The sequence below is a fragment of the Vulpes vulpes genome, chromosome 5 (genome assembly GCF_048418805.1).
Source record: "Vulpes vulpes isolate BD-2025 chromosome 5, VulVul3, whole genome shotgun sequence".
Lineage (NCBI taxonomy): Eukaryota > Metazoa > Chordata > Mammalia > Carnivora > Canidae > Vulpes > Vulpes vulpes.
This window is the reverse complement of record NC_132784.1, coordinates 130,316,873-130,331,711: the sequence shown is the minus strand read 5'-3', so window position 1 is coordinate 130,331,711 and position 14,839 is coordinate 130,316,873. Positions and strand designations below refer to the sequence as shown.

Here is a 14,839-nt window from a genome sequence, read left to right as displayed (position 1 = left end):
TTTCTCATTTCTCACAACAAAGACCATAACTCATTAGAATTATGCTGATGAGGTTTTCTCATAAAATTGCATCCTCATTTTCGGAGGTGACCAATCTGCACCCTTGCCCCTAACCATCGGGCAGGTGTGGATGGATATGATTGAAAAGGGCCACCACACTCTTCACTATTGTGGTTTCTTATAGTTTTGTGCTTCCTATTTTAAGTGCCCCTCAGTGTGTGTGTGTGTGTGTGTGTGTGTGTGTGTGTATTCTGGTACTTCAAAGGTGGTCCTGAAAAAGTGTAATTTATCATGATAAATAAACCACCACTCTATTTCTCAACTGTCCCATTCTAGGCTCAATAATTTACAGCTTATGCCACCATACAACTTATGGTATGAATTTTGGAATTTTAATTCCAAAAGCTACTTTTGACATATAGCCTTATGAGGAGTATGTTTCACATATTCTGCGTGCCAGATGAAATCACCACCTACAGGTTTACTGAAGGTGGATGGAGATGTTTTTCATTCTAGAGCATCAAGGAAACCAGCAGTAGTTAAATGAACCTAGCAGGTGATACTCCTGTATTTTGATGAAATAAAGTGCAATATTTTCTTAAAAGAAAAAAGTGGATGCTACGTGTCCAGCAGCCACATAGTCATGTTATAGAGGCAAGTTACACGTCACCTAGCCTTCTGTTGCTGATACTCTAGAGAAAACAAGTCAGCTTAACCTGTTGCTAGCAGTGTGGACAGCGGATTCAAAATCATCAGCCTGGCCGTCCACATGCTGGAGTGACCATGGGGTCCCAAGACACACGTGGTCAAGAGAACAAGATGGGAGGGGCGGGGCTTGCTGGCTGCACACTAAGTGCAGGGGCAGTGGCAAGCATTTAACATCCTTTATTACTTTCACTCCTTGCAGCAACCCTGAAACGTCAGAAGTTGAAAAAATTGAAGAAAGTGAGGTAAACCAACAAAGCCATTTTCATCAGGTACAGTCATGCTGGATGCTTAAAAGCATCTCCCCATAAAACTTCAATCCGTTAAACAGACTCTACTCTAGATCAGTCACCTTACGTGGATTAAAATATCTATGGGTAAGGGGCCCGTGATATTTATGGAAAGGCTGCCTTATTGGCAGGCACGGTATCAGGCACTCGTTCCCCGGGTGCTGAAAGCAGTTTCACTCAGAAGAAAGCCAAGCTTTGAAGCAGCCAGAGCTGCCCTCGAATCCAGACTCTTCCTGTGTAGCCCTGAGAAGCTGGTTAACCCATGTTTGCTCAGCTGTCACTTAGAGATACTAGGGCAAGATCAATGTAAGAATGAAATGAAATGATGAATTTATGTAAAATACTTATCGAATAGCTATTAGCTTATATGAAATGCTCTATTCATTCACTCCACAGATTTCATTATGATGTTTATGCTTCCTGTGGGCCAGGTGTCATCCTAGCCGCTTGGGATACATCGATGAATAAGACAAAAAGTTTAAAATTATTATCGGAGCACAGCACTTAAGAGCAATCTCTGATAGCAGATAAAACTGAGTTTGGATCCTGCCCATTTGGAGCTGGGTGATCTTGGAAGTTTGTTAATCTGTACAATAGGGATACCCCTATTGTTCCATGGTTGTGGGAAGGGTGAAATGAAATAATAGAATATATTGAATGTTACGCACTCTTTGGTATGTATAAAGCGCTTAGTAGATGGCAGGAATTTATGAATTTTATTATTGTTAATGCTAAGCCCTCTAACAACCCTGAGAGGAAGCTACTATTATCCCTGGAGCTGAGCTAGACAAGCTGCCTTGCCTGGGGTCCCAGAGCTGCTTGGGGACAGTGTCTACCTTGATAGCCTGTGCTCTTTCCCATGCATGCCTTCCATATGAGCATGTGGACGTGTCCACCTCTGTAACTCTGAGAGACCAGGTTATTGTGAATATCTATTGATAAGCATCAGAGCTCGGGAGGGTGTCATGTGTCTTCTTTGTGTATTGGGGTGGTGCTTGATGGATGCCATTCACTTCTAAGTATAAAGCTGTATCACATCTTGACTTTGCTGTCATCCTGAATGCTCCATCTTATGACATCTTTTCAGGATCTACTTGTATTGTTATTTTTACAAGATGGAAAAGCTTGGTTGATGAGATGATTTAACAATTTGGAGCAATGTTCTATGCTAACGTATCGAATTCAAGTGGATCGTGCAAAGGCCTACCTCCATACGTTTGAACTCGAACCTGGCTCCTCCCTCTGTTCTGAGTTGTGACTTTTCCGTTCCTACCTATTTTCTGATCTATTCTCATTTCACTCTTATTGGCCTGTGAGTTGAGGACATGCTGTTCACGTCTTTAAGAAGAATGTATCGTGTCAACAACTCACCAGCCACCAAGAAAGTTGGATCCAGTGAACATTTATTTGGAGGTCGAGTTGCATCTCACATGTGAATTTGATGTATCCCCTCTTTAGTAATGTTCTGCTTACCTGTAAAAACGGTTCGCTGAAAAAACTGGTGTTGCTCTAGGGAGGCTAAATTCAATACTTCCTCTCCTTCCTCGCCCTCAGACTCTAATCAAGTTTAATTTTCACTCTCTAGTTTGGAAACTGGGACATAAATAGCTTCCGCTTCCATCCTTGACTTTTTACTAAAATCTAATTACTGAAAAGAGAGTCATGATCCACGGCCCAGTGTACGGTCTTTCTGATACAGGATTTGGTTAAGATTATTTATTAAATAAATAACATACTTCCTCAATTATAAGACTCCCACATTTTTTCTATTTTTAATACTTGTGAAATCAGGTTGTCCTAATAAGTGATGTATTTGTTTAATGTGGTAGTATTTTCTTCCATTCTGAAAAAAGCTGTTTTTAAATTGATGGTATAACTTAGTATCAGTAGTTTCTTAGACTGATAATACAGTATTAGATCTCTTTTTCTTTGGAAGGGCTTACTTCCTTAGAGGGTCAGCTTCCAAAGGGAAGGATATAGAAATATATGGTGCCTTGCCACTCTGGGAACTTCTTCATTTCCAAAATCATTTTGTTGTGTGATACTACAAAAAACCCAAGATTCGCTGGGATCGAGTTTGCTATGTAACTCTGAAAGGCTCACTTCGGTGAGCGCCCATATGAAACACATACCATGCACTCTTCCTGCCTGGCTCGGATGCTTGGTGACCTACAGTCCCCTGGACCCTGATGCCTTGAGGATGATTTTCCCAGGAAAGATAAAGTGGAGACTTGAGGTCATCTTTTTTCAAGATTATCTCACTGCTTTAGAGACTTTCCTGAACTCCTTCTTCAGTTCCTTTGATCAGCAAAAATAATGATGGTGAAAATATTGATTAAAGTAACATATTTATTTGGCAAGCTTCTAATAGTTTTCAAGTGTGTGTGTGTTTATATATTTTTTCAAGGTTGATCGGGCAAGAATTATGGTTCCCATTTGCAGATGGGGCAAGGATGTTTCCGGAGTTAGTGACCTGTCTAACAGAACATCCAGGAAATGAACCTAGGTCTTTAACCCCAAGAAAGTGAGGGTGGTATGGGACAAAGCATGTGGAGTTTGGGCTCAGATCTCGGTTCCGCCAGTTCCTAAAGGTGTCATCCCCAAAGTGTGCTCCTCTGTACAGCTGGTGTAATCAAACTAGGGTCAAGTCTTCTGGCAGGATCACAGATGATACCAGCCCCATGGTGAAGGCTCAGTGCCTGGGAGCATAATTAGGTTATATAATTATAATTAATAATATACTATATAATTATAATTAATTCCATTATTCTCTTCTAGAAATCACTTAGCCTGAAGGAATGTTCAACTAAAACTTAGTAGTGCTCTTCTAAGAACTAACACGGTTTTAGAACGTGGCACATGAAATGAGCTCCATGAGCACCAGATAGTGATAGTATTTAGTCGTCAGAGTGCACCAACTGCGAACCCTGCTAGTCAAAGATGTGAGAAGTCAGACCCGTTCTGAGGGAACTGTCTATGAACAGTGCCTTGTAAATATGACCTGTTTAGAATTAAAGCTGTTTATTAGGCTACTTCATCAGTTAATCAGCCCCTCTCCTATTTACCTAGAAAGGATGTGCCCAGTCTCCATTCAGGAGCCTACACAAGAACACATTTCCTTATTCCCAGGAAAATGAAATACTCATAGATGAAGAATTAAAAAGAAAAGAGAAAAGAAAAGAAAAGCAGTGGCTAGATGAAAAAAAAAAAAAGCAACAACACTACAATCCAAAATTCTGCTTTACATAAGAGAGACCTTAGTTTTCTCTGGCTCAATCTACAAGACAAATCCCCTAAAACGAGATTAAAAAAAAAAATTGCGTATTTCTGGCCAACTCCTTTAACTGCGCGTGACAGGTTGTACCGAAGAGTGGAGGGAGGAAGAAGGATCTCAGAGGGTGCTTTATTTCTGGTTCAAGCTGGCCAGCCCTTTGGGCAGCTGGCATTCAGGGGATTAGCCCTCTCGTTTTAGAAGTGGGGGATGAAAAAATAAAAAAAAAATTAAAAAAATTAAAAACTAAAAAAAGAATTAAAAATTAAAGTTAAAAATTAAAGTTAAAAAAATTAAAAATTAAAAAAAAGACTGGGTGATGGGCACTGAGGTGGGCACTTGAAGGGATGAGCACTGGGTGTTATTCTACATGCTGGCAAATTGAACACCAATAAAAATAAATTTATTTAAAGAATTTTTTAAAAATTAAAAATTAAAAAAAAGATTTGGGGGGAGGCCCGGAGGAGCCCCAGGGGGCGGGGCTCGGTGGGGGCGGGGCTAGGAGGGGCGTGGCTTGGCGAGGAGGGGCGTGGCTTGGCTAACAGGGGCGGGGCTAGGAGGGGCTGGGCGGGGCGAGGCGGGGGCTGGGCTTGACAAGGAGGGGCGTGGCTTAGCGAGGAGGGGCGTGGCTTGACTAACAGGAGGGGCGTGGCTTGGCTAGGAGGGACGGGGCTGGGCTGGGCGAGGCGGGGGCGTGGCTTGGCTAGGAGGGGCGGGGCTAGGAGGGGCCGACAGGTGCAGGCTGAGCACCCACCCGCTTCTGCCGCGCGCCCTCTGGGCCCGAGCCCCGGGCGTCCCTCCGGTTACCGCGGAAATCCGCGTCCCGCGAAATCCCTGCGGTGCGCAGGGCCCGGCCGGGGTCGCCCCCTCCCCCTCCCCCTTCCCCCCGCCCGGGTCGGTGTTTCGGGCCCCGACGCTCCCCGCGCTCGCGCTCGCGCTCCCGGGGGCCGGGAGGGGCTGCTCCTCCGCGCGGACCGGAACCCGGCGCCCGCCCTGCCGCGCTCGACTCCCCGAGATGCGGGCGGAGCAGGAGGCCGGGGCGAGCGGGTCCGGGAGTCCAGCCCCCCCCGCCGCGCCCCACCTCGCCCAAGGTGGAGCTCACCCCCTCCCAACCCTGGTTCGCGCACCGCCCCGGGCTGGGGGTGGGGGCTCGTTCATGGCCAAGGCGCACACTTAGGGAAACGGGGCTTTAATGCAATGGCCTGTCCTGAAATGAGGAAATAAAGCTCTCAATCGGGCTCAGAGGGGGAATTTGGTATGTTAGTGGAAAGATTGAGGTTGTTTATTGTTGTTATTGTTTCATCTTTATTACTCAGATGAAGCCAGGGTAAAATTTTTATAATGTTACTAACCCCATGAACATTTATTTCCCAGTCTCTAGAAAGAGCTGATTTAAAAAGTGTTTTAGAAATGCGGTTAAGGGGCGCCTGGTGGCTCAGTCGGTTGAGCCTCCCACTCTCTGTTGAGGCTCAGATCAGGGCCTCAGGGTCCTGAGCTGGAGCCTCCTGTGTGGCCTGCCCTGGTGTGCAGCCTGCTTGGGATTCTCTCTCTCTCTCCCTCTGCCTTTCTTTGCCGCCACCCGCCCCCCCAGCCTTGCATGCACGTGGGTGCTCCCTCTGTCCTAAAAAATGCGATTAACAGAATGCTTATTTGATATGTATTCTACTGCACGTGATCGAATTTTTACACCTTTTTAAACACTTGCCATAATGATATTTGCAAATGAGAAAATAAAATCTTTTGTCAGACTGTTTTGAGTTTTGGTTTAGCAAACATGGCCAAAACCACAACCTAAATAGATTGTTCTATTCGTATTTGGGGAAAAACAGATACCAACTCTGAATTTTTAGGACCTTACTCTGAATTTTCAGTAAAACATGTTTAATTCTTAGTTATGCAAAAGATCTAAACAATATGCTCTGTTTTTTGTATTAAAAGTGGCAGCTTTTTAAAAAGATACCATCTTTTTTTAAAAAAAGATTTTATTTATTTATTCATGAGAGACACAGAGAGACAGAGAGAGGGGCAGAGATACAGGCAGAGGGAGAAGCAGGCTCCCTGCAGGGAGCCTGACATGGGACTCGATTCCCGGGTCTCCAGGATCACGCCCTGGGCTGAAGGCAGCAGCTAGACCACTGGCCACCCAGGCTGCCCAAAAGATAACACTTTTTAGTAAAGATGCAAAATTTGCATGACAGGAATTACCAACGTTGTCATAGTATCACCTTGGGGGAGGGGGCAAGAGGAGAAGGTGTCAAGGCCTCAGTTGTATCAGTCATATTTTATTTCTTTTAAAATAAGCAAGACAACTGAAGCTTATAAGGAAAAATGTTAACATCTTAACATTTATGTCACTGTTAATGTGGTTGAACAAGGATCCTTTTGTATTTTTTGTAAAATATTTTATTATTAATTATTATTTTTATTATTTATCAACATTTATTATATTATCAATATTATATAAATATTATTACTTTATCTTTGGTGAAATATTATTACTATTTTATTAGTATTATTTTATTAGGCGTGGAGCCCAATGTAGGGCTTGAATTCAAGACCGTGAGACCAAGACCTGAGCTGAAATCAAGAGTTGGATGCTTAACTGACTGTACCACCCAGGTGTCCCTGTAAAAAATTTTTTTTTACACATTTCATGTGTTTCATTATAAAAAATAAAACAAGAGGTGCCTGGGTGCCTCAGTGGGTTAAGCATCAGCCTTGGGCTCAGGGTCTTGGGATTGAGCTCTGAGTTGGGCTCCCTGCTGAGTGGGGAAGCCTGCTTCTCTCCTCCTCCTGCCCCTTCCCCACCCTGTGCTTGCTCACTCTCTCTCTCTCTCTCTCAAATAAATAAATAAATAAATAAATAAATAAATAAATAAATAAAATCTTTAGCAAAATAAAAGTGTATATGTGAAATTCCCTAAATTCCTGATCAACTGACTTCAGCTGGATGTGTTTAAAGCACCTTACTTGCTCTGGTCTCATTGTCAGAGTTACACACTACCTCCTTTGCACAGGGTTTGAAATTAGTTTTACAAATGTGGGCAGCTATGGCTTTATTTGTTCTCCTATGCAGAGCTAATAAAACTCACAGAGAGGTTCAATGGATGCTTACTGAAAAAATGAATTATATCTCAATTCTTTGGCTGAGATTTGCATTTATTATAACTTCACTTTCGTCTATCTTGTAGTGACTTTCTCTAAAAGATTCTCATCTTTTTATTTAAATTAGGTGTTGAATTACTTTAGCAACCCGTAGTTCAGGGTCAATTATTGGCTTTTCATTCTAAAAAGAAGAGCTATAACATGAATTTATTGATAAATTAATACAATGTATTAAATACTTATGACCACAGGCCCTGTGCTGAGCACATTTCTGCTACAATTATGTTTAAAGGCTCCACAAAGTATGTGAGATGTCTTATCATTCCCATCTTTACTGATGAGGAACAGGGGTCCAGAAAAGTTCTGTAACTTATCCAAGGCCACACAGCTAGAAATGTGTTCCAATCAGACCTGTTTCCTTCAAAGTCCAGACTCTTAGCTGCTCTTCCAGAGATGTTATTTAGCTTTTGATTGTTATAATTCAGAGGAATGTTCAAATGTGAGCATCATGCTTCTTCAGTGCTAAGACACGTATGTTTCTCACATTTGAAAGTTGTGAGAATATGATGCTCTTCTAGTTGCTGTGTACAGATGTGGGGCTGGTGATGATCCTGCCTTGGCAACTGCCCTTCTGCAGCCCAGGGCTGCTGAATAGAGGCGACTCACCATCCATGGTTTTGCATAGTCAAGGGTGTACTTTCTAAGCTATGATGCGTAGGCTACTATGAGTATGAGCAGATTGCTTTTCTTTGATTGTGGCCTGTGGTCCTTTCAGAAGGCAGCTCCTGCCTACTGCAAATCCTTTTGTCTTGCCAAAGCAGCTCTGCTCAGCTACTGTTTATTCATACAAAGCTGTGTGTATTCTTAAGTAATGAATTGAATGGGTAAGTCCTTTTAATTTTTCTCTTATTTATTTAATTTTTATTTTTAAAAGATTTTAATTTATTTATTCACAAGAGACATGGAGAGAGAGGCAGAGACACAGAATGAGGAGAAGCAGGGAACGGGACTTGATCCCAGACCCCGGGATCACGACCTGAGCCAAAGGTAGATGCTCAACCACTGAGCCACTCACGTGCCCCCCTCCTTTTTTATACATTAAAAAAAGTAATGTGGTTTAGTTGATTTTTTTTTTTTTTACTTGACTGGCTCTTTAAGGATGGGAAGGACTTTGGCTTGACTTGTTGCCACTTAAGAAAATGTCACAGCGGTTGAGAACTAATTTCATCAGGAAACATTCTGAGCTTCAGTTAAAATGTAAAATGCTTTCCTTCGCCCCAGGATAAAATGAAATTTCATTTGCTTTTACTTTTCTGCAATAATGCCAATAAGGAGATATTGCCAGGGGCGATAGGGAAGCCAGTTCTATAGCTGAACAAATCGATAGGAAATCTACTTGCCAAATCCTGAGCATACCCACTGAATAAGCGTTAAGAACACACACACACACACACACACACACACACACACACACACACCTACTGCATTATCCAGGGTAAGGATAAGATTTCCCTAAATTAACTTAATGTTCTGCTGCTAGGGTTCTCAAAATCTCAAACTCCTCACACACACAGTGGGTTTGTGTGTGCAGTGTGAACTGAAAACACACAGCCTCTTAATAACGGCATATACTGAGTGTTAGCATTATTGCACAATGGCTATGTGTCTATGCACTAAACTCTTTAATCCTAGAAGCCGGTTCCCTTTCTATCCTCATTTTTCTTTTTTTTTCTTTTTAAGGTTCTTTAATTATTTGAGAGAGAGAGAGAGATTGAGAAAGAGAGAGCACGAATGGAGGCAAGGGCAGAGGGAGAAGCAGATTCGCCGCTGAGCAGGGAGCCCAACACGGGGCTGGATCCTAGGAACCCGGGATCATGACCTGAGCCGAAGTCAGACACTTAACCAACTGAGCCCCCCAGGCGCCCTTTACTCCTTTTTTCAGATGAGGAAATTAAGGCACAAGGGAGGTAAATCAATTGCCTGAGGTCTCACAGCTGATGAACTGCTGCCTGATTCCAGAGCCCATTCTTTTTGCTTGTATGCTGTACTGCCTCTTGCTATCTACCCAAATCAAAGATAGGTTTCCAGAAAATGCTAAACAGAACTCTAAACGATGATGATGATGATGATGATGATGATGATGATGATGATGATTCTGCAGCCACTTATTATTACTGAGTCTTTAACTGTATACTTAAGCACTATGGTAGCCTTTTTATACATTTTACCTCACTTAATCTTCATAATCTAGGGACTTGGATTTTATTGTCCTCACTTCATAGCAAAACTGAAGCTCAGAGAGCTCAAGTAATTTGTTTAAGGTCACAGAACTAGTTAGTTATTGGCTGACTTGGGATTCAAACAGGTCTATAGCTAGTGCTCATTCCCTTGTCTGGCTTCCACACTCATACATGTTCCTGGTTTGGTAAGCAAAGGGAACTAGAATGTTGTTCTCAGCACTGTGATAGTCGTTATAAATCACATGATCATGAATTACCAATAGGAAACTTGCTACCTTCCATGTCAGAGTGAAGTTGGGTATGTCATCACTTTAAAACATTTGAACATGGGTAAGACATGTGTGTTGCAACTTTAGAATATAGTATTTCCATTAAAATTAATCACTCTTTGGAATAGTGTTTGACTTTCGAATTAACTGCAAATGAATGGCAGAGTCAGAAAGGTAAAATAATGACTGAACTGGTTAGGAAACAAAAAGAAGAGAAAAACGAAAGTCCTTAAATACATGGAGATTTCTCATCCCTTTACATTTCCAAGACAAGGAAGCAAAACTCCAAGTCCCAGAGGGGTGGGCTTTCTTCCTGTTGAGATTGGGGCACGTCTCCCTCCCTGTATGGGGTAGGCATCCGCCCTGCTGTGTAGGAAGACCTAGAAACACTTGCCCTGAGACCATGAGCCACTGGCCCCAGGGTCTTCTCACAGAGGTTGCCTTTGACTTTGAGGATGAGGCTCTGGTTTAGAAAGGTTAAGTCATTCATTGCCCCAAGGTCTGAAATTAGAAACATGGAGAGCTTGAACCCTATCCTAGGCAGGTCTGTATTGTCAGGGCTCTTTACTGGGTAATCCCAACTTGGTTTCCAAGTAGGAGAGAGAGGGAGGGGAGCAGAGAGAGAGAGAGACAGAGAGAGAGAGAGAGAGAGAGAGAGAGAGAGAGAGAGAATGTTAGCAGTGGGGAGCAAGAATCAGGGCACCCCCACTGGTACCTCCTTTACAGCCCCACCTCCCAAAGTATCAGTGAGGTAAACGTGCTTTTTCAAACCCAGGTTTAGATTTTTAATGTTATTACTTCTGGGCAGACTTTCAAATGTAAAAAAATAGTTGATGTCAAGAACTCAAATGAAAGAATCTATAAATATATTAAGAGTTTTCTCTTTGTACCTTTTCTGGGAAAGCTCTGTGGAGATTTTTTAAGGAATTGAAAACGGGCTAGATAAAGTAATTCTAGTTTACACGGTTTTTTGAGCAAGGCTAATTATATTAACCTGATTCCAATGTAGTCTTATTTTTTTGGTACGGCATTAATACAAGCAAAAGGAACACATACACATACACACACACAACACACAGCACACACACACACTAAATAATTTCTGCCCTTCTTTGGTGTAATTTGGCCACTTTATAAGTTTCACCCAAGGATCTTTGTGTCAAGAGGTGCAGAGCATGCACTTTTTTTCTGGGAAGATGATTGTGTTTATATTATAACACACGAGCACATACAGTGCTACAGGAATATGGCCAATTCATCTGTTTTGGAAATGTGAGCGCCTTGGTCTTCTCTGGCACTAGGAGGGCATGATGCCATTGGATATGTTTCTAAAACTCTCAGACAAGACCTCATGAGTGGGCAATAGCGATTCCTCTGTGATGTAATTCTTTTTTCACTCGAGGAGGTTTGTGCACCATCGAATCAATACCATAGCACATTTTCTAAAACAAAAGAATTTGAAAAAAAATTCGACTCTTATTCTATATATATGCGGAGTGCCAACGAAGCTTTTCATCTGGAGCTCATTTTCCTGTGGGTACTACGCATGGGCCAGGAGAGCTGGCCCTGGGATTGGACCCAGCAGAGGCCAAACAGAGCAAAAAGGCTGCAACTCTAGCCCCTGAGAAGGGGATGGATTTGTAACTGGCAAAATGACCGACCATTAAATCACTGGAAGAATAAACTGCTAATAATTCCTTCTCATCAATAAAGCATTTTCTCCATCACAAATTCTCAAGCGGTGGGGCAGAGTGGTACATTTTACTGGGATGCTGGAACAGAAAAATCAGAGGGAAATACACATGGGTGGTGGATAAGCTTTTTATCTTGAACTCTTCAAATTTACATCTCAAGGGCCAGCCGCCTGGCAGGAACGAATCGGGGTGTTCTATTTCGGGCATAACTCTAGGAAGCAGCTTCCAGGACCGACCTGATCTGAGTATGAGTTATAGATATTATAGCCAACTTTTCCTCCACGCCAAAACCCCGTCCCTCCAGAAATCTTAATAGGCTTTTGAGAGCCTCCATTTAGAGCCGGCTGCATAAAATGATCCTTTGATGAAAAGGGATTGGAACAAGGGTTAAAGCCGACATTGAAAGGTGACTGTGGAGGGCACGGTGTTCATACAACCGTCCTTTAATATGTGTGGTGTGCACCTGTGATAAGATGATTCATTACCTGGGGCTGCTCTTTGACAAGCTCCATCGTTCAGCCCTCGGGGTTCTGACGGGACAATCCTGCACCCGCCCAGGAAATATAACAAGGTCAGCTTTTTTTTCCCCTGAGACGTAGATTGAGATGGTTTAGCTTATAATGCATCTCTGTTTACTCTTTATGTAAAATAAAAACAGGGTTCAAGGCGTCGCAATGCCTGTTCTCCACGGAGCAGGCCAAGCAGGGATGCGGGAACTCACTGCTGAGTAAGGAGGTCTGGGAGGAAAAATCCTGGAGAAGCTGCAAGCTCCGTGTGCCTCGTGTTCCATCCTCAGCAATGGCCACATTGGAGGTCAAGGTGCCCTGGCCCTGAGGGGCTGTGTCAAGCCTTCGAGTGGAGGGTACTTCTGACTCCCTCGGGTTTTAATGCCGCTTTGCTTTTCACGCAGCTTTTCGCTTTCCTGGGGTCTTAAGGGGGGAGGCCCCCTCATCTGAAGCTCGGTCAGCATCCTGGGGACCTCAGGACCAGCATCCTCGTCACGACGAGGGCACAGGAGTGGTGTAAGGGAGCGGGCATTCTGCCCATGACATGAGGAAGGCTTGCGGGCCCCCCCACAGGCTGAAGTAAACCTGCAGGTGTACAAGAACTGGCCGGGCTTCCAGAAGAATCTGCAAGAGGCCCTTACCCCTTCCCTGGGCTGCTCTTACAAGACTATACTGGTCCCTCCCATCACATCCCCAACCACTCAGAAATGGGCTTGCTTAGGGCTGCTTTAGAAATCTTACAGCGATAAGGGAAGGAAGATGACCAGTTTCCCCCATGGTCCAAGTTTCAAAAGAATGAATAAATAAAATAGCAAAATGGAAACATTTATTTTTAAAATTTACCTTTAGAAAAAAAAAAAAAAAGCAAGCAAGCAAACAAGCAAGCAAGCCCCGTCATGAAAAGTATTTCCTTCACTTAAGGTCAGAACACGAGCCATTGTACAGAAATGAAAACAAAATAAAACTTAGACCTTCCAGGAGAAGGGGAAAAAAAATCTTGCTTCTAAAATATAGAAACACCTCCCAACCCCTCTCCTATTCTTGACATTGCTAGTAAACATTATTTATTCGCCTTGAATGGATGCGGTTACATATCACTGTCATGCAAAAGAAATTCATTTCCTTTCCGAGTTCAATCTGCCATAAAAATTCACTCTTGTTCCCATCTCCCACTCACCTGTCCTTGTGCATTAGTAACTAGTTGACCCGTGACCCCCTGAAGACTGGAGAGGGCATTGCCAAAGGCCTGTGAGCTTGCTACGGAGCCCATGGCTACTGCCGCTGCAGCCTGACTTGCTAGTGGATTATTAACCAGCTGCAAAGAGAGAAAAGATTAGGGTGAAACCACCAAGAGAGGCATCGGCACAGCACATGGATACACATTCACGTGGGGGAAGGGCCTTCTCCCTCCAACTGGCTCATGCAAAGGGCCCAGAACCCATGGGAGGGAGCCTGGCACACATGCCCTTGGAAGCTGTGGGCTCTTGGGATGGTTGGACCTGAGGCCGGGAAGAGAGAAGTCTCCCCCAACCCTGGGCTGCTTAGTGGAGCCCCAGGGGAGAGCGAGGTGGGTCCCGGGGGTTCAGTGGGCCGGTAGGGTCTTGCCAGATGGACCAGTGATTTTGGAGAAGTCCCTGGATTTTGTCCTCCAGCCTAAATAAAACTCTGGGGAAATGTCTCTTTGACTTGAGGTGAGCGGACGGAATGGGGATTCAAATAGGTTGGGAGTAGGAGTAGAGGGGAGGACCAGATTTTAAGGATTTCTGCAAATGAATCCATCATTTTTATTTGTGAATTGAAGTTTCCTTTCGGGTGGTTGGATAAGGCAGATGCCTCGCCTCACTTTCTTCTCCAAGGAAGAAGAAAACCAAAGTTGGTAGAAATGGAAAGCTCCGGTCTCTGTGCTCTTAGAGGAGGAGTCTAGGGTTGGGACGTTTGGGGGGGTGGTGGGGTATGGGCAGAGGGGGCCTCACACCGATCACGGCATTCAAGGCCAATGAGGAAGGTCCTTTGGTGAATGGCCAGGTGGACATCTCTCTGTTTGCTGTTTAATATGTGGCCTTCCCTCAGTCTCTTTCCTAGGACAAAAGTGAAATCGGGAGGAGAATTTGACTTGGGTAGAGGGAACCTACTCAAGGAGGAGGTTATAGCTGCCAAAACCTGTTTTTCCATGGAGACCAATTCAATATTCTTTATCCTGCCAATTTTCCACGCCACAGGTTTTCAGGCCTTCTGACCACGAGGCAGGAGAGTAGCTTGAACTAAAATCTGCATTTAGGTTAATGACTAGATATAAATTCAAGAAACATTTAAACTATTTTCACAGTATTGGTTTTGATACATGAATTTCATTTGTATTTATTCTAGGGTGTTATTTTTTCCCATATAGTTCCTCTCAAGTACAACGATTGTTGTGTATAATAATGCATTTTTCCATCACCAGTTCCCACATCCATGAAATTCCTGCATTTTAGCAAAAGCCTGCCAAGACTAAGACTTGGTGGGAAAAAAAATTAATGCCAGAATGTCCCGGAAGCTCTTCTTCTACTTTCTTACTTTCTCCATTCTCTTTTTCTTTTCCTCCTTCCCTCTTTCTTTCCCTCCAAATATATCTGATAGCTTCATTCCTTTGGAAATTTGCCTAGAGTTTTATAACATCCGATGAGGACAGGAATGCTAATTGTCAGAGGAAACACCAAAAGGGAGAGGAATTTAGTACTTTTTTTTTTCATTAACGTGATATCCTTATCTCTTTGGTT

The 14,839-nt window shown here is 43.4% G+C and overlaps 1 protein-coding gene across 2 annotated transcripts in view; it reads right to left on the bottom strand.

Moving 5' to 3' along the window:
• The window catches only part of POU6F2 (POU class 6 homeobox 2), a 475,740-nt gene that overhangs the window by 43,265 nt on the left and 417,636 nt on the right, over positions 1-14,839 (bottom strand). For both annotated transcript variants that reach the window (XM_072760041.1, XM_072760039.1), the window contains one exon: positions 13,258-13,395. In XM_072760041.1, the coding sequence (XP_072616142.1) occupies positions 13,258-13,395 (138 nt within the window). The remainder of the gene's footprint in view (positions 1-13,257; positions 13,396-14,839) is intronic.